Below are 26383 nucleotides of genomic sequence, written 5' to 3'. Positions count from 1 at the left end.
TTATTAATGTATTATTTTTACAACAGACTAATGGGAATTGCTTCCTAGTTTCTAGCGTGGCAAATGTAGTATCTTGTAAAGCATGCTTCAGTAGGAAACCAAGGAACAAAGTCAGAGCAGCAGCTAAGGAAGATTAGGTTCAGGAAGATGAAACTGCAGTGCAATTGTATTAAGAACTAAATCAAAACAGGAGACCTGCAAAATCAAGCTGGCAATTTAAAAAAAGATCTATACTGTAGATAGCAACAACAAAATAAAATAAAAACTACTCAATGCATATTGTATGAGCCTATCTGTGAACGTAGCATAAAAAATTTTAAAAAAATGTTGCACATAGACGGAGGTCCTTATATTCGTGATAACACTGTAATCAAAACCTAGGCACTATGCACATAAGAAGCTTTGCTTTGTGATTCTCTCGCCGAAGCGAATGACAGCACAGACAGGATCTGAAGTAAGTTCTTTGGGGTTAAGGTCATCTTGTGTGGTTGTAAAATAATTCTAATCCAGGGTCACAGCCAGGCTGGGCTTCAGCCTCTTATTTCCAGTGAGGTGCTGCACTGCATCTACTGGACACGTTTGTTTACAACTGGATGGAGCTGGAGCAAAGGGAGGTGAAGTGTGATAAATTAATTGCCAAAGGTCACGTGGCGGAGTTGGGATTCAGAGCCAATTTCTTCTGGCTCTTAATTCTGTGTTTTAATTCTGTGGGCAGCAGTGTGGAGTAGTGGTTAGGGCTCTGGACTCTTGACCAGAGGGTTGTGGGTTCAATCCCCAGTGGGGGACACTGCTGTTGTACCCTTGAGCAAGGTACTTTACCTAGATTGCTCCAGTAAAAACCCAACTGTATAAATGGGTAATTGCATGTAAAAATAATGTGATATCTGTATAATGTGAAATAATGTATAATGTGATATGTTGTAACAATTGTAAGTCGCCCTGGATAAGGGTGTCTGCTAAGAAATAAATAATAATAATAATTAACCAACCATTAAACCACGTAACCACAGAAAACAGCTGCAGACCAGATCTGTTTTGTTTTTTGTATTATTTTTAGTTTTGTTACTATTGCAGTAGCAGCAGGACATAGGTCAAAACATCAGAGGCTGTACCAGGATCATAAAGGAAGAGCATCAACCCCTTCTGAGCAAAAAAACAAAAGGATGAGAGGTTAAAAGGACACAGGGCAGGAAGGCATAGCGTGAGCGAGAGCATGAGCGTGCAGCAGCAAGAACACAATGGCACCAGGAATGAAAGGTCTGTGCATTCAGTGGGTCCCATCACATTACTGCTACACTACTCACAAGATGCAGACACAGCCTTGAGGCAGACACACTAATGGTTTCGGAACATGCAATGAGCTTGAGATAAGCTTTGGGGTGGTCAGAACTGAATGCACAGGAAGGGACCAGCTTGGCTTCCCAGCTGTTGTGGTTGTTTTTGTTGTTTCTTTATTCCAAACTATGTCCTTACATCGAGACAAGCCTGTGGTTCTTTCGGCATCCTTGCTTCATCATAACCCATCTACTGTGCTTCTCTGCTTGGATAACACAACAGGGATACTGATATATTGCGTGTCATGAAAAACAGATACTTAAATTGAGAATTATTTTTAAAAGTGCACCACCACATTTTTTTTTTTTATGATGTATTATTAAAGACAGGAAAGTGTATTTGGCTCCACCTTAGCGTGCTCCACTTGGAAACTATTCAAAGTCACTTGTAACACACTGGCATGCTTCTGTTTCTGTGACCTATTTTCCTTTTACTCTGAAAGGAGGATTCCCCAGAGGAGTTTTTATACCACAGACATTTAAACATTTGCCTGTAGCACGGCTCTACTGATTTACTAAGCTACTGGAGATGAGTAAGAAAGAAAAAAAAAGTAATTCAGTTTCTGAGTTAAAAGCCTCCACCTCCCCCCTGACAGAACATTTCTGGGAATTAAGCTGAGAAACAGGAACGCAGACGGTTTTATGAGTCTCTCTGAAGAAGACTGGAATTCAGCTAGGCGGCCTCACATCTGTGGAAGTGGGCACAAGATTCTTTCCTGTATCTTGTATTTGACTTTACTCTTATAGGGGGAGTTTCCATGTGTGCTCTAATTTTTCTCGAGACATTGTGCTTGAGCCAAATGAAAAATGACCCTATACATTTCGGGTTTCCATTGGCTCAGTTTAGTTGACTCTTTTCACCTGACGTCATGCAAATGAAGGGGAAAGGAGGAGGTCGATATGCAAATTAGCCACGTATAGAGTGGTTTCCATGCACAGAGAACAGGTACTCCAGAGTTTGTTTGAGTGAAATTCTAAAGCACAGTGATACGCTCATGTAATAAAGCTGTGATTTGTAAATAGAAATGTATTGCGGTTTGTTCTTTTTTTCTGCAATGTACTGTACAGTGCTTTGCGATACTTTTGTATAAAAAGTGCTATATAGATGTAATAAATAAATAAATAAATGCCTTGTGCCTGGTTGTTTAATAATATGTTTTACTGTTCTTGCCCAAATTGTTTTTCATTGGTGGCGTGGCATATCATTAGAAGTGAATAATAGTTCAACTAATTTATCACACAACTTACTAATTAAAGAAAAAAGAAAATAATTAACGCAGAGGCATATAATGAAACTGTCCAACCCAGCTATTGCAGATCACCATGGCTGAAAACCGACGGAGAAGTAGGATTATAGAGATCTGTGCCAGACACCTTCCATGCGTGCTCCCAAGGCTCCCAAGGATTAGGAGCCGTGGACGTTTTCACGTGAAATGAGGGTCATGCTCAGAGGTAAATGAGACTTACCCTATCCCTCTCTATGGCCGTTCTTTTCGGCCACAAACCTGATTCTGTCGAGCAGTTCTCCCAAACGTGCACGCGCATCGCCACTTCACGTGTAAATAACTATTATTATTATTATTATTATTATTTATTTCTTAGCAGACGCCCTTATCCAGGGCGACTTACAATTGTTACAAGATATCACATTATACATTATTTCACATTATACAGATATCACATTATTTTTACATACAATTACCCATTTATACAGTTGGGTTTTTACTGGAGCAATCTAGGTAAAGTACCTTGCTCAAGGGTACAACAGCAGTGTCCTCCACTGGGGATTGAACCCACAACCCTCCGGTCAAGAGTCCAGAGCCCTAACCACTACTCCACACTGCTGCCCTACACATGGAAACTCCCCCCATAGGTGTATTCACATTTATTGTAACTGCACTTATTTTAAATCATTCTCATCCATTCATCGTACTTACTACATGCTCCTACCGGGCTTTACTCATATAAGCAAATATTTTTAATATAAGTTAACTGCTCTTGGTCAAACCCGTGTAATCTCTATTTTTTGCTTTTATTTGAATTTGATCTTTTGCTACTGATTTTATTGTACTTTTCAACTGCTATTGTGTAATGTGATATTCTGTAATGAGATACGTTACAATGTGATATTTTGTAATGTGATACTTTGTAACAATTGTAAGTCACTCTGGATAAGGGCATCTGCTAATTAATAATAATAATAATAATAATAATAATAATAATAATAATAATAATAATAATAATAATAATTTAAGAAGCACTTAGATACTGCCCTGGACCTGACATTGTGCTACAAATGAAAATATTGCACAAGACATTCTGTTTAAGAGTTTGCTTGTGTTTCCTACAGTGCTATCAAGGAACAACCTCTTATTTTTTACTCCACATTTCTATTGTTCATAGTCACACAGGCACCAGGGAGGTTAAATGGCTCTTTTGGTTAGAAGGAAGGGTGGCAGGCTGGGTTTGTGTACTTTCATGAAGCTCAGCTGTAAGGGTGCTGAACAGCTGTTTATATATGTTGTACAACTGGGAAAGTCTTATGATGGACCCTGTCCTTGACCAACACTAGCATTGGGTAAATTACAACTAATGTGTGCATTGGGAAGGACCTAGTGATTTCCAAAAGTAATAATAATGAAATGTCATTATTATTACACTGGTTCCCTCAGTAAACATACATAATCACAGTGATAATGACTCCATTAACTTTGACTACCGTATTTAGTATCTCACTTGGCTTTTATGCATTAATATGTCTAGTAAATGACAGTCATACGCCAAAATACAGCCACCCTTTCAGTATTTCTATTTTAATGACCTAACAGTGGGAGATCTAATACCGTCGCTGGAGCATTTCTAAACCTGTTGTTCTGTAGACCTCTTTTCACTGTATTTTTTAAAAACTGTATTTAGTTATGTAATCAGTGGGTCAATAAATCACCCTTGGACTGACACAGCTAAACAGTGATTCCATTAGTATTTAACAGTCTCACAACCATTTCCAGTGATGATGGCATAATAGTTAAACTACCAGCAACTAAACTGAAAATATGTGGGCTTTATGTTTGTTGTCACCCTCAACTTTTCAATCTTGGATAACAGAACATAACCTATTAAAGTGTTGACAAGATATCCCTCCCCCTCTCCCCCCATTGCTTATCCATTCACTACATGCAGTACTGTAGGTCTCAAATGTGCAGTACTGAAACTGAAAACCTAGTGGAGCACTTGGTGTCTTTTTCTTTCAAAACTGCACATTGGAGACCTCTTATAGTGACTATAAGTACATGACAGGTAGCTTATGGCAATAGTTTGTTAGCTACAACCACTTAACAGGAGGAAAGAAGACTTTACACAGCAGTTTTTACAAAGTACGTTGGTAAAACACCACAGAAGGCATACAACAGTGATTCCTTAAACCCTACTATAAAATTGAACTCAGTATGGTGTACTATAGCACATTTAAGATAAACAAGCCTACACACAAACTGCTAAATGTTACACACAGGGGAGAGGTGAATGGGGTAATGACTATTTCCCCAAACTCACCTACTGCACACACATATTTTGAATAAAACTGTCTTTGCATGCTTGCATTCTTACACACATTTTCAACTTGACCTTCACATTAAATTAGGCTTTGGAATGTACCTTAGAAACAACTTAAGACTTACCAAAACCAAATGTCTTAAGACCATTACTCACCACCACATGACTCCAGATAAGGTGGCGTGCTGCAGATGTAAATGCCAAGTCAGCTTATTTATGTCTGCAACTTCCACCGTCTGGCAGACTGAAACTGACAGACAGTGAAGCGTGCATCTGATGAGTAAGGCAGCGCTGCGGGGAGACCAGATCCTGTTACACAGGCTGCTTCCATACACTTCTATACGCCTATTAATAATTGTTCTACCCAAATGAAGCTAACAGCTCATGGAAAGTACATTTACTGAATGTCAGGCTTGAAGAATAAAAATATAGTTCTCTCTTTCATTATATTTTTTGTAATACTTTGACATGAAAACACACACACTAGAAATTACTCAATAATGTGGAGTAGGAAAATGACTCGTTGCTAAATCACTTCATAGGTCACTGAAATAGGCCCCCATGAGTTGTTAAGGTGATATATATATATATATATATATATATAAATTGTTGGAATCGATACCTGAAAAGAAACTTTATCGTATTTAGTAACTCATTTAGCTGCAGACCTCACTTTAAAATAGGCACTGTTGTAAAGTTTCTACCAGGTTAACTCACAAAATAGCACCTGTAGTGATCTGACTAGGGAGTTCACCGGTAGTGAACTCCCTAGAAACATTGTTCTTTGTTTGGCAGGTGATTTATTTGAAATCAAATAGCAGTTAAAGCTTGAATACATCCCACCACAGAAACCAAAGAATGAAAATTTCAATGCAGTATGAGCAAGATTTAAATTAAATGAACCAGTCCTCCAATGTGATGTGGAAACGCATACACTGCAGTATGTGTGCGAAAACTGAAAAACATCCAGATGTTAGGGAACAGTAATCTAAGAGATGGGTGCATGCAGCACTGTAGCTCAGCTAAAGTAGGTTCTGTCTCGATTTAGTCACACGGTGGTTAACTCAGCACAAAGGAGAAGATGTAGTATTCCAGAATCATACAATGGGTCGGAGCTCTAGGAAGCGAATTCAATGCTTCCAAAGCGTATAATTTTTATCGCCAACCCTGCATTAAGCACCTCATAAAAACGAAAGGCTTGTGTGGTGGTGTATCCAAGGGCATGTATTGTTTGCCTCCTCTGAAGCATTGAGAGATGTGGGCATGGCTTTGTGCCACTCCTTGGCTCTACTACTCAAAGCCTGCACTACTTTAGAAACCACTCACCCTAGGTAACTGGGCCTCCTAATGCTTTTACAGATAGCTTTCCCTCCAGACACCACTTAAACATGCTGGTTTATTAATGTTGTCACCCTCTCATCATAGAGAGAATTGGGATTGCCAGCAGCAGCTATGTGACTTTATTTTATCTGTGTATATGCAAACCCCTTTCTGGAGGTTGCTCACAATAGCTGCGTTTACAGCTGATCTGTTTACTCGACTTACCTAGCAGGAATTATCCATCTCTGCTCCGCCACCCTCCTCTCCTCTCTCAACCCCACTGACCCTCCCTCCTCACGCCCATGCCTGGCTGTGCATCACTGAACTGGCTGGGCTACATCAGATGACTAACCTCCTGCTCAAGCCAATTACTGGATTTAAACTAATAGCTATATTTTTGGGACCTTAGAAGGACTCAGCTGCTTGTATAATGCTACTTATTGTGGCTTTTGATTTCCAGGACTCTCCAGACACAAAGAAAGTATGTACCTTGAAAACCTTTGAAGTTATATTTTGGTGAAGGTTTATGTAACCCAGGCTTGCCTAAAACGAGTGGTTGATGCAAACCAGGTGGATTGCCTGGTATTATAAAATGCTTTAAAATACCCAGCTGTGGTTGATCAAACCAATTCCTAACTTTCCACTTTCACACAATTTTGCTTTACCATTTAAAAATATTTTGTCTGAAAGAAACACACGTGTGTGTGTGTGGGGGGGGGGGGGGATCCTCATTGAAAAAAAACTCCTAGATATATATACAGTTACCTCAAGAATATGTGCTAAGGAATGCTTCAAACAAGTTTCTTTACAAATACAGGTACAAATGTATATACACTGTTAAGGGTAGGAGGCAGGAGATTGCAGTTTAAAGTGCTTCCTGTGCACTTCTATTAAATAAACAAAGAAACAAGATCATTAAAAAAAAAAAAAACATCCAAAATAAAGTAATGAAGCATCCAAGCAAAGACTATGTTGATGCAGGACAGAGAGCACAACCTGCTGACCTCACAGAACAAAGGAAATGGCTCTTGTAAACTGTGTGGCCACAGCTAATTGATAAATCAATAAATCAATTAGCACCTGGCCACATTCCTCACCTGGTTTAGCAGAAAGCAACTAGAAAAAACATAAGCAGGTCCTCTGCCCTGCCACAGGCCCCCACATCTATATCCCTGTCCACATTCTTTAGACATTAAGCTGACCCTTACGTGGTCACCACTGGCATTACTATTGCATTTATATCGTAGTTTCCAAGGTTGACATCAAGCTTGCAAACAAAAATAAATTCCAAGATAATCAATTCACATTAAAACGGCTATTTTAACTCACAGTGCATATACTGTATACCATACAATCTCTCTTTTTTAATTTTCTTTTTTTTTTTTTTTTTTTAGCTCTGGCTGACTCATGGGGGCACTGTTATTTCGGTAAATACAATTAATGGCACAGCACTCAATCAAAGTTTAGCCAATACCAGTTTGTCAGGCACTATGCTAATGCTGCTTCAATTTCTCTGCTCACTTTATTATCCTCAATTAATGATTAGACCCAATGTACAAAGCAGTGTTAAATTATTCATTAGAGAAATCGCTGGTGTGTTTTTTTCTTTTCTTTTTTTAAGCAATTCTGCTCTTTCAAAAAGGACCTTATTCAGTGAGATCATATGACAATGGGTTTGCAGTATATATCGTGCAAGCCCTGCTGGACTCAGTCCAAGTTCTACACAACACTGCCATTACTCCAACAAAGCAAGCCTATTCGGGCAGCCAGAGTTCATCTTACTTTGGCACTGGTGAATGGGGAGTGCACAGAAACCTGGGACACAATAAACCAAGAAACAAGATACAAATCTCCACTGATAACTGCACGCAAAAACAGCGCCGAGATGCATTGCCATGGAACGATTTGCTGAGTGTCCCATCTCAATTAAGAAGTCCACTTTTATTGTGCTGGTGCCTCTTGTGTGTAAACAGAAATGCCTTCTACTAGTCATTGGCAATCAATTAGCATGGATATGGATGGTGAAAAAAAAAAAAACTTCTTCTGCTGTTTCAGCGCCTCGAGATAAAGGAGTAACGTAGGCGTCACGTTACAAAATGTGCCCATGTGTGAATGTAACATGAATCTTCTCTGAAAAACATAGACTGGTCTGAACGAGGTGTCCAGACATTAACTAAGCGATTTCACCGGTCACACTAACAGAAATGACTTCTAATTGTTTATGCTGTACAGCACTGACAGCTGTAATTGTTTTTTTTATGGTTATTTCCCACGCCCCTCCATCAACCAACCATACCATGCAACTCAGTTGACGCATGTTGTTCACAACCCTAGATGTGAAATATATATCCCTCAGCTCTCACTAGATCATGGATCCCTGACAGGTTGTGAGGGCCAGGGACTTGCACACTCCCCAACAAATAATTGATATGCATTTACATTATCCATAAAAATGAGGCTGTAGTTGAACAAGTAACATATTTATATTGAATCCACTAACTTGCAATGCGTGTTTGTGACTGGTGGATTATCGACTGGATTCTTGGATTTTGGATTTCTTGGTGCCGTTTTACTGCCCCTCAAAATAACTTACCAATTTACTTATCTGTCACTCATAATTTTGGCTGGGCAGTATACTATAATGAATAGAAACTTCCACGGGCTTCAACAAAAGCTGAAAGATCCCTTGACCTTCAAGGTAGAATGTTAAGTACTGTTGCTATGGGAGACGGGTAACAGTTTTGTGGCAGCTGATACTTTAAAAAGTAAAACACAGCAGCACTAATAACAGAAGGTAGGGTAGAGATAATAATAAAACAGAAGCTGGATTGTACACGACATATTGTAGGTTAAAATGTATTAATAACACTTAAATACAAAGCCTTTGATTCATTCAGCATCATACTTTGCCTGAATGGTTGTGTTTTCTATGTTAAATGTCATTTTAATTAATTTATTTCATCTCTTAAAAATGCATTCAGTTCTTTTACAATTTAACAAGTGCATAACCATGCATATTGGGATTTGCATGCACTGTATATTACCTATTCACTGGAGTCAGAGATTATATATATATATATATATATATATATATATATATATATATATATATATATATATATATAGGCATATGAAAGAAAAGGTTTTTTTTTAAATGTACACAAAAGAATTAAAGGATTAAAAAATATTTTATTTTCGGGATGTTTCGGGCAAAAACCCTTCAGCTGTTTAATCTTTTAAACCTTTTGTGTACATTTTATGAAAGCCTTTTCTTTCATATGCCTTCAATTTTGTATTCTATTAATATATTCCTAAAACTGATAAATATTAATGGCTGAATCACAAATAACAAAAACACCTTGGCCTATAATTTTCTGTGGGGGAAAAAAGTACTGTTGTTTGCAAAAAAAACGTCAAAGCAATTTTTAAGCAGTCCAGTGCTTTATAGTAAAACATATTTTCAAGAGACCATGAAAAAGACTGACCATTTTAGGAAATATACAGGACACTAAGGATGTTTGAAAGACAGATATGCACACTGCTGTAATAGGCAGAACGTGCTGTTAAAAAATTCTCATAAATAAATAATAAATAGCCAGCATAATGTAGGATGTTTTACAGTCAATCTGCAGTCAGTTGTTTATTTTATCAGAACTTGAAGTCAACATAATCTTTTGCAATAATAAAGAAAGCCGGGGCCCTTTCTAGCCTACTATCCCAGAAGGTCTATTTCAGTTAAATCAAAGAAGAACAAGCAAGTTTAAAATAATTAACTGCCATGTTATTTAATCTGGGACAGTGCACCTTTATTATAAGGGAGTTCAACGTAAAAGCAGTTAGACTATAAACTTTGTCCTTCCCTCCCCCATTCCCGTCACATTACAGTTTCTTTCAGAGTATTTAACAGGAGCTGGATTGCTGCCAGTTTACACAAAGCCTATTCAGGGAGTAGGAACAGCCAGCTACTTTCACATTGCTACACACTGACCTACATAAACTTCCAGTCACCTGATTGATTCTTCTACGAGAGCTGCCAGCCAATGGCGTGAGGGGGTGGAGAACACAGCAACCAATGGCAGTATCTCTGATGAAGGCACGCTCAGGGTTTCCATACAGTTTTCAATAATCACTAGGCACAATCAAATAAGTGCAAAAGCTCTACTCTAAATTGATAGTTATCTTTATCTTTACATGGCTGGAAATGAATTGCTAAATGCTGCTCCCTTTCAACAAAGGGAATAAAGGGAACGTTTAAACGAGTCCTTTTATTTTACTGATGTTACTGTCCTTATATTTAAAGGAAATAAACAGACAAACACTGTAGATTGGTTAATCAAGCATTCAGTAATTGATGCAGCATTTAATAGACAATTATCACTGTTCTTCGATAATCGCCTTCTAATCTATATATGGTCAATAACATTCTGTATTTGATGATTATTAAAACAAGGTCCAGTTTCACAAAGCACTTACAACACTTAGAAAGCTGTTAGCTAGCAAAAAAAAAAAAAAATGACTGGACATAATAAAACATTGATATTACCACTACTCAGACTATACAGTCACAGCAGAGACTACAAATTATACATTAGTTATTATCTTTAACTGCAGAAAAGGGACTGCTACAGCACTCAGTGATGCAGCATCTCAGCTTTCTTGTACCTAGTTATACAGTTGATGGGTCTGAGACAAAAGAAGCCTGCTCCAGTGCACAAAACAGCCCAAGGGCACACATTACAGTAGGCAGGACAATGGCTAATGTTGTGCCCAATACAGCTTCAAAATAAGATTCACCATATTTAAGAAAGTTACCTTTATAAATCCATGATGAAAATATAAACATTTTAAAATCTCTTTATAGATAGATAGATAGATAGATAGATAGATAGATAGATAGATAGACAGTACCAGCACAAATTATAGAAAAAATACATTATTTAAAGCAAGACTAGGGGTTTGGTGTATTGCCTGTATTTCCTCACTTAGCCCTATTACGAAATATCTTGGTATCCCTGAATAGATTTTAAATATTTTAATGAGCGAGACATTTCACAGGTATGAAAGCAGTACAATTGAGGATGGGGAGTTTATTGCCGGATAACTTCACTCAAACTACTTGCTCACTAAATATCTTCATATCCCTAAATAGAGAACTGTCTCCTCTTTAATTGAGCAATCCGTCTTACAAGTTCAGCGGTACTTTAAATATGATTCACTTACTAACAATGCTGAATGACTGGGTGGAGGCTTTGTTCTCTACTTTACCCAAAAAATGATTTTCCTGAATGGTGACTGCCAGGACTAGTACAGTATAATCAATGTAGTGTTGTTCTTGGCAGTCCTTAGCCACAAACCTATTGTTGAGGGTAAAATAATTTTTTTTTCATACCCAGTCATTCTGAATTGGTATTTAGTGAGCAAGTAGTCCGAGTGAAGTTATCCAGCAATAAACTCCCCATCCACAATTGTACTGCTTTCCTAGAAAAAGGAGAACATTTTAGGGTACCATTCTACTTGTGAGATGTCTTGCTCATCAAAATATTTAGCAATACAGGGTATTTAGGAGTCTCCATGGAAATCTGCAGTCAAATGTATTTCCTGCAAAGAACTTCTCCAATTCTGCTGCAATTCCTTTTCAATGAAAAATAGTGTTAATGAGTATTAATAAATAAGAATAAGTAAGCCACAGTTAGTTAGTTAAGAAAACAATATCTCACAACAGGTAGCGTGATAAGACATAGGCCTATCTTATGCATGCCTGGGTGTGTGAGGCACGAAGCCATAGACAGAGTGCCTTCACCCACCCAGAAGTCCAATAAGATATGTCTTAGCACACACCTTGGTGTGGGTTATTGAGCTTATAAAATGGCTCTATGTATATTTTATAAAAAGCAAACAAAAAACAATAACATTTTAAACTTTAAATTAAGTTGTATGTAATGTATCCTTCTGCCAGTGAAAAATAGTTCCTGTACTTTGTCTTTAGAAGCTACAACATTTCTGGAAAAACGTAGAACTGCCGAGTACAAACATTTCTGAGTGCTTATTTACATGCTGTACACACTTTGGTAAGTAAAGTTGACATTTGATATCACTGTTTCCCTAGTACAATAATCACATCCGCACCTTTATTTTTTTATTGCTGCCTATGTCTTATCTCAACACTAGTTTAACTTCTCCAGAATCTTCCAGACAAGTCAGTGAGGCAGTCATGCAGAATGTCACATCACTTATAGCAGTCAACCTGAACAAAACCGTTCACTGTATTAGAACACACACTGATGTCTACAATTACCATAATGTACTTGACTTTTTATACCGCATTTTTGAAAATATGAACCTTGTTTTGTTTTTGGATGTTACATTTTTTAAGCCTCTTGTATAAGAAGTACAAACTCAACACATCTACTTAAGTGTCAATATATCCAATTTTGCAAATGCAGTCTGTATTTAAAGAATGAACAACAGCTGCAACCACCTTGCGCAGTCAAAATGGCTGCAACACGATGCGTCCTTCGTACAGCAAATAGTGAAGCTGCACAGCTTTTATAGCTGTCTGCACCTGACGTATCGCATTCATCTGCGACAGAAGAATGAACCAGACTTGCGTTTTCCATGATTCTGAAACAGCGTGTTCTAAAGAAAGCCTCTGTAAGCTGGTAAACTTCTGTTCTCCAATGCATTTGTTCTTCTGTCTTTACAGCTCTGACTTTTTTGTGTTTTAGCTATCACCCATTTACATGCTTGCTCACTTGCTGGCCTACATGTAAATGCTGCGCTCATACGCAAACAAATATTTTACAGATACTCGCAGGTCTGTATTTTCGGTGCATGACATGCATTTTTTATAGAAATAAAACAAGCGCCTAATCAAATGTGTTTTTACATCCATTTCCAAGATTTCACTGACTTCATTCAAATTCACGATTTTCGTGACCTCCGTCACAAAATCGTAGCCTTAGTTGTAGTGTAAACATGTTGTTCAGCGTTTCAGTGATGCTAGGAGCGGACTGGGCATTGATACCCAAATCCACGACAGTTCTGAGGGAATGGGGGCTGTAATGAATTGTGCAGCAGCTTACTGAAGTGCTTGCATGAACATGCATCTCGAGTGGTACTGACATTTGCACTTCAAAACATGAATTTGATTGTAGTCATGTTTTATCTCCAGGGTTAAAATGCTATAATATTAAATAAAACGTAATATTAAAAAAATATATATATATGTCATCTAGTTGAAAAAGGGACATTATCTTTGACTTGGGACTTTGGGTTGTATACATAAATAATTGGCGTGCCACTATTAAAGCCTTGAAACTTCTGGTAGATACAGGAAATGCTTTCTGAATACTGCCCTTAGCATCCGTAACCAGTTTATTACCAGCAGTCTAATCTTGGAATACATCATTCAGTACAGTACAACCCTACCAGGTATGAACCCCTGCTCAGAAAGGTGAGACAGCTGTTCCTTACTCACTCACACGCATCCGCGTTGCCTAGTTTCTGTTATCAAAAAGAAACAGTCCTGCCCCCTGTGCCTGCCAATCAAACCTTACCGGGCCTGGTTAATCAATCTGGCAAGTGATTTCATTTTTTTTTTTGAGAATTATTCCCCTGAATTAGACTGCTATTCTGAGCAGCTATTCTGGATGATTATTATCATTGTTATTTTTATAATAATAATAATAATAATGTTTGAAGAGAACACAGTCTCAAGCCTTCCTCCCTCTCCATTTGTACAGAGATGTGTTCTTACTATATGCATTTTGTTTCTTTTGGCATTGCACTAACTGTCTATCTCCTGGTCGTCTGTAAACAGTTACAAAGGATTAAAAACCTATTTACTGGTTTTTAGAATTTTTTTTCACTACAAAGCCTCAGCTTTCATTAGACGTGGCGCTCCAGTGGATAAATTGGTTCTCCAAGCCAAACTAATCCAGTGTTAAAAAAAAAAAAAAAAAACACTTGCATAGAGACAGTTTTTGTTTAACTTTTAGCCACTATGCACGCTGCATGCCACTAATGCACTGCGCCATGTGGCACACTCAGTGAGTCTATGAATGAAGAAAAAGAATTGTGACTGTAAAGAATGTGTGCACTTACTTTTATGAAGCTGATACAAGAAGGTACTGTACTTCTTTAGCTAAAGAAAATCAAGACAGGTACAGTACGGTAGGTGTTCATTAAACTATATCGTGCATATATTCTTGCATGGAAATGGACACCCAATTTCCCAAACGTTCTCTGTCAGGAGGTGTCTGTCTTAGCCAACGATACTGCAAGGTACATAAGGGTACAGCTTCTCTACCCTTGAAGCACAGATGAATTTATACAACCTATTTACAATATAAAACCCAGTGAAACATGTCTGACAGCCCATTGCTGTCTTCAGGCACAGTGTATGCACAACAATTAAAATGTTAAGTGTACATAGCAGTGAATGCCCAAAGGTAAAACAGACAAAAATGCTTGCTTTATTTTGCTTTTACAAAAGAGAAATTGCACCCACCAAAAACTCAAACCGGACTTGAAACCCAGGTAGAAAAGCACAAAAGTCTAGGAAATTGTGTGCTCCCTGGCTTTTGTTAATTAATAAACTGAAACTCACTGAAAAAGTGAGGGCCATACAATATTCAGTAAAAAGACGGAGGGTAATTCTCAGTCCTTAATATTCAAAGCTGGCCCCTCTTGAAGGAATGTGTAACTGAAAACAGCTTGGGGTAGTAATGTGAGCTCCCAGAGGGAAGATGCAAGCAGTACATTTACATGAGAAAACCAACGTACCGGTATTTGAACTGAATCAGAAAGTTGTTTTTCTGAAAATGAAACTTTTCTGCATTTACATGACTTGGAACAGATAATCCAAAATCATTAAGCGGTTCCCATTATGTGCCACAAGCCTGCTTTTTATTTCCACCCTTACAGAAGACGCCACTCTGTAACTTGCCAAGCAAAACTGATAAAAAAAAAATTAAAAAAATCATATTTTCTTTCTCCTCATCCAAAACTTGCATTTTGGATCTTTTTATGATCAAAACATTGCTGTTGGGCTGTAATATTTTTAAAAAGTACTACTGTCCCCAACATTTTGATCTATGCACATTGGAATAGGAATGTAACAAAACAAAACTCCTTCTCCAAACTCCCATTGTTCAAGTTACTAAGTCTCTTCTCTGTGTGTCCAAAAAGTTTAATCATTATTGCTGCTATATTTGTTTTTTTTTTCTGTTAGAAACATGGATATAGTTGCTTTAATAATCACGCGTGGGAATGATGTTAAAGTTTGCACACATGCAGTACACTTATGTATGTTTTCCGAAACGTGTGTTTACATGACATAAATTATGTTCGTTTATCGGAATACTAATGGAATATTCTAGGTGGTGTTTTCAGAAAACTCACTTTTGGAATTTTTTGATACGTTTTCCGAAAACTGTGTTTACATGACTTTTGATATCGGAAAACTATATACTCCCAAAAATATCAGAAATATTATGTTCACATAAAGTTAAAACGCACTGAATGATAACCATCCCTTCGACCCCCAAATAGATTCTCAGAATATACAGTAGAATTGATTTCTCTCAGAATCTTGCATTTAAAAAAAGTATTTAAAATATTTAAAAAACAGACTATATATTTTTATTACTGTATGAAAGTACTTTTAAAAAGATGTCTTCCAAGTACTTATATGTGTCAAAAATTTAAAGTCAGAAGTCAGAAATATGGATCCACTCCATATTTCATTTCAAATACAAAGTTATTATCTTTATTATTTAAAACATTGCTGTCTATATTATATCAAAAACTTGTCGTGGCAGAGACACCTGATTACCGATTAGCTTAGTTATCATACAACGAAAACAATTATGCTATGTACAGAGTACTGGGGTGAGAATTGGCCCGGGCTAATGTTCACCCTCCCAGAAGAGTACTGGGGTGAGAACTGGTCTGACAGGGTGAGGATTAGTTTAGGACAGAACTCACCCAGGGTAAGAATTAGTCTGGGGTGAGAATTAGCCTGTAACACCAGCAGGACAGTTATGTGTTCTGAACAATTGAAAGATGAAGTATGTAATAAAGGTGCCGACGTCAGAGTCTCATTTCAAGATTAACCAGTTTTGAAGTTTGCTTTCTGAAGAGCTTGGTCGAAAGAAACAACTCAGGACTTTTGAGGTAAAAAAAAAAAAAAAAAAAAAAAAAAAACACAACACTCAACAGGCATTCATGAGTGCAGTTTCTCTAAGCAAATCTGTATTTCTTATTTCTTTTAGGTAACTGAAGTAAACTGTCTTTCATCATTATTACTACTAGTTATATTTTCATGAACTGGCACATTTACATAATCTGCATGATTCTACTTTTTGTTCAGCGAGCTACAGTACACAAAGAGCTACTGCATCTTGCCAAAGTCCTTGATGTCTTGGGAGAGGCAGCTACTACATAAAGAAGCAGGATTAGAAATGAAAGCCTGGTTTCTAATGGTGTCCCTCTCTCACTCTCCCTTAAACAATGATAGTGACAAACAGTTTCTGTGATGTAGCTCCAAGTGAGCCAGCTTCATGTAGGGGAAACACTGGCGCGCACACACACCAATCAGGCTAATATTAGCAAAAAGAACAGCGTGTGCATCGAATTGCCTTTTCTAATCCTGCAAATTGAAATAAACCCAAAACTCCACTGTTTTGGGTTACAAAACACCTGCTCCACTTGCTTCCATGTCATTGGCTTACTAGAAGTTCTCACTAACCGCAGTGACAGAATTGTAGCGCAGGTGTGTGGGGCCACCATTGACTTGAGGATCGAGTCCTCTAGGTGTTTCAAATTATTTTGGTGGGATACCTGGTCTTTCTTTAAGGATTACTGCCTCCAATTCGTTCAGTGAGTGAAAATGACGTCTATTCTCCAGTGTGTCACATAAGCATGATTCGCACAGGACTAAAAATCAGGTGTCCTCAGAGTTGGTCAAAAGCAGAGGACATCTAGTAACCTCCCAGACATGGATTAGTTTTCATCAAGGCAAGTCTAATTTAATTCAAAATTAAATGCAATGTTGTGGCCAGAGAAGGTGTTTTTGTGCACAATTTGTAACCAAGGAACCAGGTTTAAATCACTAATTTCGTTGTACCTTCTTTTTCAAATGCTAGAATAACCATTTTGTCCCTTGCGTGATGTATTTGCATACATATCTTCGAATGCACCACTCAAAGCATCAATTTTTTCGGCAATTATGTTTTGTACCATACCATAATACCAATTTTAATATTATATTATGGTTTATTGTAAAGGCTGGTACTCCTTTGAGGCGAATACCCCAGAAATGCTGTATTAATTCTAACATAACGCTGGCATGGTTGAATCACACAGGAGTAAAAAGACACAGGACGCTCGAGTTTGATATTTTACAGAAGGTCCTGATGTCCTGTAAAAAAAAAAAGAAAAAAAAAAGAAAAATCGGGGACCTCTGAGAACAGGATCTGGGATAAACATAAATGGACGATTTGAAAGGGGCCGATGTCTGTAAAATTTCCAAATCCACCTGTTTATGTGGTGAGTTTTAGTCTTGTGCGAATCGGGCTATAGTCATCACTTATATAGTGGGCATGTGTATGTACGTGAAATAATCTCATTGGCTTTTAGAAAAGAGCTGAAGAGAAGGCAAAAGGTGAAAATCTATTAGAAATCCACCTACAAGGTGTTAATGTCGTCAATGTTACTGTCACAACTTACTATGCTGATGTATAGTAATGCAGATTTTTAAACATCTTAGCCCCAACGCTTTGCATTTTACACTAATTTTCAACCATGGGGGAACATTTAGTTACCTAAAGGAGTAACTACATTTGCACAGTAAGTTGGACTGGAAGCTATCATGCCTCTATCAAAAAGTCTGCCTATCAAAACAGAAACTGACTAGCAACAGGGAGAGGCAGTTATTTTTAAACCCCTGCAGCTTACTAATGACAGAGACACATTTCAGTTTTCAAAAGCTAGCAATGTTGACAGGCATGTTGGGAATGTGAACCTGGGAGCTTTGAAATGACATACATGAGGCCATCACAGCATCGAGGAGTAGATCTGGTCAGAGCAGAACAAAGAAATTAACTTCTTGCAGACTGACGCAGAGGCTATCAGACGATTAGCGCAGGAATCGGCTTGAATTCGGGGAGGTCAATTTGGAACAGCTGCTGAGGTGCAGCAGGCTGTCCATAGAACTGGAGATAGACACAGATTGCTGCCTCTTGTTTAGCTTGTACTGCAATATAAACATGTCTCAAAGCATCACATCTTCCAATGCAAGAGGTGATGCTTACCCTCATATTTTTACTGTTATCTGTATACACAAAACTAAAAGAAACACACACGATTTTGACCAACAATATGCATATTAGCACTTCAAAGGTTATAAGGTTTACTATTGTGTTCCTTAAAACTGCTTCTGTTGTCATAACAGGGGAATAAAGGCGACAACTGCTTAATACAGTTACATAGTTACATCTGCATTAGTGTAACCACAAAAATTAAAGCCATGTCTCACAAACCTTCAATAGGATTTCCACACAGAATTCCTTGGAGTTTCTATACTGCAATGTTCCAAATGTGGTTTAGGCTTTGGGGGGACATGAGGAATCCTCTTCTTTTTAAATCAGTTTGCCACAACATCAATCATTAGACCAAATAGGCTACTACTCACAGCAGTAGGACATTGTAAATAACACTGAACCATTTTTTGTAATGGCTAATTAAATTGTCAAGGTTACAAAGTTAGTCACTAAGTTTTTTTCTACTTTTGTAAGAAACCTTTTTACCTTCACAAACAATGGTGCAAATTGCAAATACTTTTGTGTTACAAAGTACAATAAGCACAACATAAATTAAAGGAGTCGAGTAAAATCGCACACTGTTCGATCGCAGCAATATACTGTATAGATTTTTTTCCCCACAGTGGTTAAGACTGTAGTGGTTTACCATAAATTATCTAAAAACCTTTTGCATTTCAATCAAAAAAGAATTTGGTTATTTAGGAAGTAGTTACTTCTTACATGCAACAGACACACACAAACACACACACGCACGCACGCATGCAGACACACACACACACTGAAAGAAAAGCCAAGCACATCTCTGAGAGCTTATCTGACCTCGCCCAGCTTGTGTCAGCCCCAAGAATGAACATAGGAGGTCATGTCTTATCACACAACACGCACATGGCTTCTGTTGACACGCTCAGAAGATAGAAGAGCTGCTGCTCACTATTTTCATATTAGTATGCAAGTGGGATATGAAAAAAAACTAAAAAAAACAAGGAACACATAGGTACTAAAGAGCACATCATCTTTTTTTATTATTTTACTGTTCCCTTTACCTTATGATATGTTTGCTGATTATGAATGTTTCTTATTGCAAATACACATAGTGTATTTTTAAAGTTTGTGATACGTTTGTGTTAAGGTGTTTTCTTTTGAGTTCAGGAGCTGTTCTTCAGTTCTAGTTGCTTGCCACATGGCATATGCTAGATTAGTCAAGGTGTTTTTTTTTTTTTTTTAGAAGGGTCAGCACCATATAGTGATCAGCTACTTTGGATAGAGTTTCCTTTTGTATTACTGACAATATACACAGCTGTTAACTAGATGGCTCTGGCATTTATTAATATGAGGACACCTTGGCTGATATAGCCTTCATGACATATGGCACACAACTAGAACCAAAGAGCAGCTCCTGAACTCAGTCAAAGGACCTTAACAATGACTTGCCAAAAAAATTATGAAATACAAATAAGAGAGAATACTATGAGTACTTTAATAAGAAATTTTACAAACACCAAAAAATAAGGTGACAGAAAAAGAATGATGATTTAAAGCTACATACTGTTTAAATACACCTGTTGTGAACTGTAATGGAAGGGTTATATATTTTAGAGTAGTGTTTTTAGGGGCTGTCTTTGTAGATTATTAAAACGGATCACCTTGTCTCTTGTGGTACAAAGTGATGTTCTCTACAGGACAAGCGTCAGCTAAGCAGTTCTGTCTCATAAAGACACCTTTCTGTACATCTTTGAATCAGCCAGTCATATTTATTTTCTAACAAAGGTTACTTTCATCCCTCCATTGAAAAATGTCTTTTTGCTTGTAGAAGCAGCTGAATGTTTGCCTTGCACATATGGCAAAATAATGACACAATTATAACTATAATTGTCAGAGATGTGCTTAATGAATTACCAATAATTAGGTGTTGCTGTTATGGTTCAATTACTGTACCATGTTTCCAGCAAAAAATGTTACAGTATTGGTATATACATGTATGCTAATAAAGGTGATTTGGACTAAAATCCACAGAAACATTATATGAAGCATAAAGGTGATGCCAAGGTAAGACCACACATTTTGCTCTAACTGAAAAACCACTCTTTTCCCAGTACACAAAAAGGAGTCTTTATTAAATTTCCCGCTGTCTGTATGTCTTGTGCCTTGAAGACATACTCAAAGACAGTACTGAAGCTAACAAATGTATTTCAGCACAGTATTTTCTCCCTTTTATATATGTTACTTATTAATCTATTTGTTTATTTTTCCATTCAGTCATTCATTTATTTACAGCACAGGCAAACATGTAAAGGCTCTTCTCTGGCAGGCCTTGTATTTGTATTTGATGTAATGCAAAACTGTGGTCCCCTGATGAAAAACAATTAAACACCATGCTCCTTCTACTACCTGCAGATACAGGGGGTTCGGAATGTGAGCTCCAAGTGCTGATGTAGTTGAAAACAAAAAAGTAACAATAGCTCCACTTTAAGTGTTTTTTTGTTTATATTGATAACATTTTACATGAAACACCAAGAGAGCTCAACATGGGCTTATAACAACAACAAAGGCATTTAAAAGAAAAAAAAAAAAAAAAACGTATGGGGTGTTACACCGCTAAATCAAAGTAATCCCTCACAATGGGACTGATGAAGATTTTACATACCACAGAAAACCACTGATGTGAATTTTGTGACAGATTCATTCAGCTTGATTCCTATGGTATGGTTCACATTTTCTTTTTAAGGCATTGGTGAGCTTAAAATAAACACTAGGGCAGGGAAACAGATTGTGAAAGGTTAGATTTTTGGATTATGGGCTTGTCATAAAAACCATTAAGAAGAAGCTTGATGTGATAAACATTATGATAATAAGTGAAGGCATATGCAGCTGCAGAAGAGACTGCAGCTTATGATGTCACACAGCCAGCATGTACTGTACCAGAAGTTCACACTGAAATACACTTTTGAATGCCACAGGCACAATACTGTTTAAAGTGTTCAGGGGCTGGCACCATTATGTTTCTCTCAATGTATTGTAGTGTTTAATGACTTACTGCAAGTTTCAAACAGAAGGTTAAAATGTTTCTCTGTTATTTATTTTATCTCATACTTTGTTGTTAAAGACACTGAAAGATATGTGATTGTACCATTGTACGCCACAAGGTATCCATTCAAGGATAGATGTCTGAAAGCTCTCGTTTTTCGTTTTAAATATAAAGTGGTTTATTAAATGTAAACTCCTATACAGCAGGACAACAGTGCAGCTTATTATCCATATTGTGTATCCCCAGATTCTGATAGACCCAATAACTTGTGCTAATGAATGTCACAATTGAATAAACAATTATTTTGATAAGAGAAAAAATATAAAGATGACATATGTACAGTATCTAGGTAAAAATAGAGAGACAGGTATCTTCTTGTATCAAACATTTCAGCTAGTGGAAGATCATTTCCTTATATCCTCAGACTGATATACTCAATCACTTACAGTATGCTAAAGAATGTCCTATCTAAAGTTTCTTTACAATTGGATGTATGTACAAAATAACTGAATGCCCAGACCACTTATAATTTAATTTGGTGTTAGTCAGCCCGTACTGCACTGCTTTATAAAATCATAATTAAATTGTTATGTGAACAGCATGTTCCTATACTAGTTATATCTGTACGTTAACAACAGGTAGGAACTCTGTACAAGACTTGAACTCAAGCTGTGAAAGCAGTTCTCCACATGAAGGATTAGCACTGACATATGAGCTGCATACAGTCAAAATGATGTGATATGGACTCTGTCATGCCACGGAATCTGTTTTCATCTTGCCTCTCAACTGCCAAAAAAAAACAAAAAAAAAAAAAAACACCAAGGCCACCGATGGGAAAAGCCTCAAACTATACTAACACAACCCCTGGTGTTATCAAACTATTTACTAATCCAGCCATCTGCCTTATTTACAGAAGGCCTGGGCTAAAAACATTATTTCATTATAAAACAGGAGGAGGAGGGTCTCGCTTGAGGTACCTTCAACATGCTGTCATTTTTCAAGGGTAAATTGTATGTTACTGCAAGTGCCTCTCCATACTCCCCATACAGTAATAAACAAATGCACTGCTAAAGGGTATTGGATGTAAGAAAAAAGTGCTAGAGATTGCCTCTCATTGAGGTCCAATATCTTTTACTTTGTATATTCAGGGACTTGCCAATCAAACTCAAGCTTTCTAGACAGTTCAGAGTCTACGTTTCTGTTCCGGACATTTAAAACCCGTTGTTTCGCAGAACATTAAAATTCCGGTGAACTTTGACAACATTGTAGAATTCTGTACTACTCATTCTGAAAAGTACATATGTTATAAAATAAAAACGGAACCCAAATACAGTACGAGTCAGCAGCGTCTATTGTCAATACAAAATCAAAACAAAGATGAGCTACAACTAATCGTCATGATTCAAATTGTAACAATTAATCTTTTAGGAAAACTAGAATGTAACATTTTCTGACTAAACAATGCAAAACACCTACATTTAAAGTACCATTGGCTATTGTTTATATTAGCACTATGATGTGTTTTACTTGCTACATTGGTGTGCTGTGCTGCCAGAACAGTACATTTCGGAAATGCAGTAGCGAGGGAGACCCAAAGCCATGTGTTTTTTTTTTGTTTGTTTGTTTTGATGAGCGACACCACTCGTCTTACCTTCCACCCAGCGGAGCTGTTGCTGTCGCCTTTATCCTTGAAGTAAGGAACGCATCTGACCATCCAGTCATAGATTTGAGACAAGGTGAGTCTTTTATCTGGCGTGCTTTCTATGGCTTTGGTAATCAGGTCAGCGTAAGACAAGTTACCCCAGGCATTCCGGCGAGAAGACACCTTCCTCTGCTGCTGGGAACCCCCAAAGCCGCTGGTACCGTTTCCAATTGCGTTGGGTGAATGGGAAGAAAGTGGGGAACCTGAATTCTCCAGGGCAGACGACTCTGCACCCATTCCTTCCACAAGGAGAACATTGGGGCTGTGTTGGTCTTCCCCGTTGATGCTGGTGTTGCTAAGGCTGCCGTTGGCATTGATGGTCATGGAATTGGTAGTATCCTCTTCGTCATCTTCCTCCTCCGGGATGATGGAATTGTCTGTGGATTCGGGTTTGCCCACATTGGACTCTGGTCTAGGTAAGGGCCAGGTGCAAGACCTCGGCCTGCTCTGAGGCTCAAAATCGGGGTCTATTTCAACTTCTAGGGAGTCGAGAGGGTCAGGGGTTGCTTCTTCCATTTTCGTTTTCAATCACTGGTCTGTTTCTTGCGGCAATACTGATCTGTCAATGAATTACTATGAGATTCCTATCAAAGTCACTTTCCATGAATGCGCTTCCAAAAGTAAATTAAAACAAAAAAAATCCCTTTAAAAAAAAGAAAGAAAAGAAAATTTAAGTGCACCAAAAACTTGTTTTTATGTAGTTAAAAAAAAGCGTGACATTACTTATTTATCAACATGAATGTAAATATACAGGCATTTTAACACGCGTGTCATAGTATTACTGTTTCATTGATGTGACTTAAACCAGATAAGGTAAAGTCGATTGTGTCCAGTCCAATTGGAAATCAAACATATATTCCGCTATGACAAGTATTTATGTGCTTTATGTGGTTATTTTCTGCCAGCCACAATACTACTTCTGTTGTAAATTGCACTACTTTGTAACCACCAGCCCAATGAGTGAACAGAATCTGGGATGTAAAAACTGAGAATCCCACGCCGTACTGATGCAATGCAACTACAAGTACAAATCTAAAAAAAAAACATGCGTCAGCATCCAGAAATATGTGCTTGCAGCTTCTGTCTCTGCGGTGGTTCGGGTTTATCCAACGATCTGAAGTAATGGCTTCCACGTTGCCTAAAGATTGCAAATTGTTCAGGAAAAAAAATTGGAAAGCAGAACAATTATAGCCAGCACATTACTATTCTCTTGCTGCTGCTGCCATCTTGACAATTTCTCCTCAAGTCCTTTTAATACAGACACGAGAAGGACACAATATAACAGCGCATTTACAAGAAAACGAGGATCTGATCAGTTTCCCGATTTGCATGTAATATCTACAGCACAAAATACACGATGTCACGGAGGCAGTATATCGCACTACCTATGCAAATAAACTCATGATCATCCTATTCCACATTCCTTCTCCTGACAGTCCGCAGCAGCAACACAAACTTATACAGTATATCGTGAGAGTCAGCCTAACCCCAGTTGAAAAAGCCCTGCCCCCTGGATTATACAAAGCGAATCGCCTTTTAAAGAGACAGCATCCCTATGGATTGAACAGGTAGAGGCATACACGGATACACGGTGTAGCCTGCTCTGCAAGCACAGCTTCGCTCAAATAATAATAATAAAGCATATTTATCGGGGAATAACAATACCTAGTGTAATACAGTAGTGGTATTTACAAACAATTCTTCATCCGCCTATGCAAAAGACCATTGAAAAATGTTGTCATTGTCTTTGTTTTCTAAGAAAAACCCTTTAGGGCCATGCCACAGCCCATGTTAGTCTACAATCAATTCAACAATATTTATAGATTTCATAACGAATTTATTATTTTAAAGTTGCAAATGAAACACAAACACATACAAACATTTTTTGGTTGTTGGCCTAAAGTAGACTTTAATTTAGGAATGCAACTGGTTGTTACTCAAGTATGGGTGCAGGTTATTATTAGTTCCTCTTCATGTAATTTTCAGCAAATTTTCCAGTTAAAGTGGTTACAAAAATACATTTTAAGTCCCTTTAAACATTATCATTAAAGAAACAAACAGAAAAAAAACTTGTTTTTATTCAGGACACCAGACTTCAGTAAAGTATTTTCAATTGAGGTTATCTCCACTGCCTCCCCAGAAGTTATAACCCTAATCTGCTCGGACAGAACTTTCACTACTCATGATTTACCACAGTATACTGTACATGAATATATCTGGCATTTGCACTGGCTCTAAGAGATAAAGAACCGTTTCGTCATGGCTGTCCTCTGAAGTATAGTAAGAAAATATCTCAACTATGCCATGGTATTCACCTTTGTGAACCAGTCCTGACTCCCTAGTAACCTACTTATACTCCTGTCTAGCTGTCACCTGGCAAACATCATTAACTTAACAAGGATGAACACTTAGTTCATTTCTGCTGTGTGTGTCCTAAAGATTTAAATTTAAATACATGTTCAAATCTATGTTCAAAACAACACTGTATTTCCTTTATTGCGTGAGTGTACTAGTGTCAGGCATGACTACTGACCGACGTAGTCCCTTAATCATGAGTCCAAACACTCCACATGAACTACACGAGGCTAGCATTGAAGCAGGTTTGAAAATTAACCTGAAGAAGACTCAAGTCATGTTCAATAAATATACCATTCCACTGGCAATTGAAATCAATGGGATAAAGCTTGAAGAAGTCAGGAACTACGTATACTTAGGACAGTTAGTTTTGGCAAAGGAGAACCACATGAAGGAAATACTAGACTGGATCCCAAGAAATATAAAGCGACTAAGAAGAAGACCTCCAGGAAGATGGCAAGATGAAATTAGGAAACATACCAGAGCAACGTGGATGAGAGACATAGCAGACAGGCTTTTGTGGATGAATCTTGGGGAGGCCTTCATCCAGCAGTGGATTTGCCTTGCAAATGTATTCAGACCCCTGACCAATTCTCTCATATTACTGAATTACAAATGGTACATTGAAATTTCGTTCTGTTTGATATTTTATTTTAAAACACTGAAACTGATATATATATATATATATATATATATATATATATATATATATATATATATATATATATGTATATATATATATATATATATATATATGTATATATATATATAT

General features: G+C 37.5%; 1 protein-coding gene across 3 annotated transcripts in view; it reads right to left on the bottom strand.

The window, feature by feature from the left end:
* LOC117411026 (forkhead box protein O3) overlaps nucleotides 1-26383 on the bottom strand; it is a 66743-nt gene that overhangs the window by 38883 nt on the left and 1477 nt on the right. The window contains exons 1-2 of one of the 3 annotated variants that reach the window (XM_034018033.3): nucleotides 24642-24745; nucleotides 23206-23899 (exon numbers count right to left, since the gene is read on the bottom strand). In XM_034018033.3, the coding sequence (XP_033873924.1) occupies nucleotides 23206-23772 (567 nt within the window). In that variant the 5' untranslated portion in view covers nucleotides 23773-23899; nucleotides 24642-24745. Of the gene's footprint in view, nucleotides 1-23205; nucleotides 24746-26383 lie in introns of those variants that run through there. The other 2 variants (XM_059025676.1, XM_034018032.3) reach the window with 2 other exon arrangements.

The sequence above is a fragment of the Acipenser ruthenus genome, chromosome 6 (genome assembly GCF_902713425.1).
Source record: "Acipenser ruthenus chromosome 6, fAciRut3.2 maternal haplotype, whole genome shotgun sequence".
Lineage (NCBI taxonomy): Eukaryota > Metazoa > Chordata > Actinopteri > Acipenseriformes > Acipenseridae > Acipenser > Acipenser ruthenus.
This window is presented reverse-complemented; position numbering and strand designations above follow the sequence as displayed.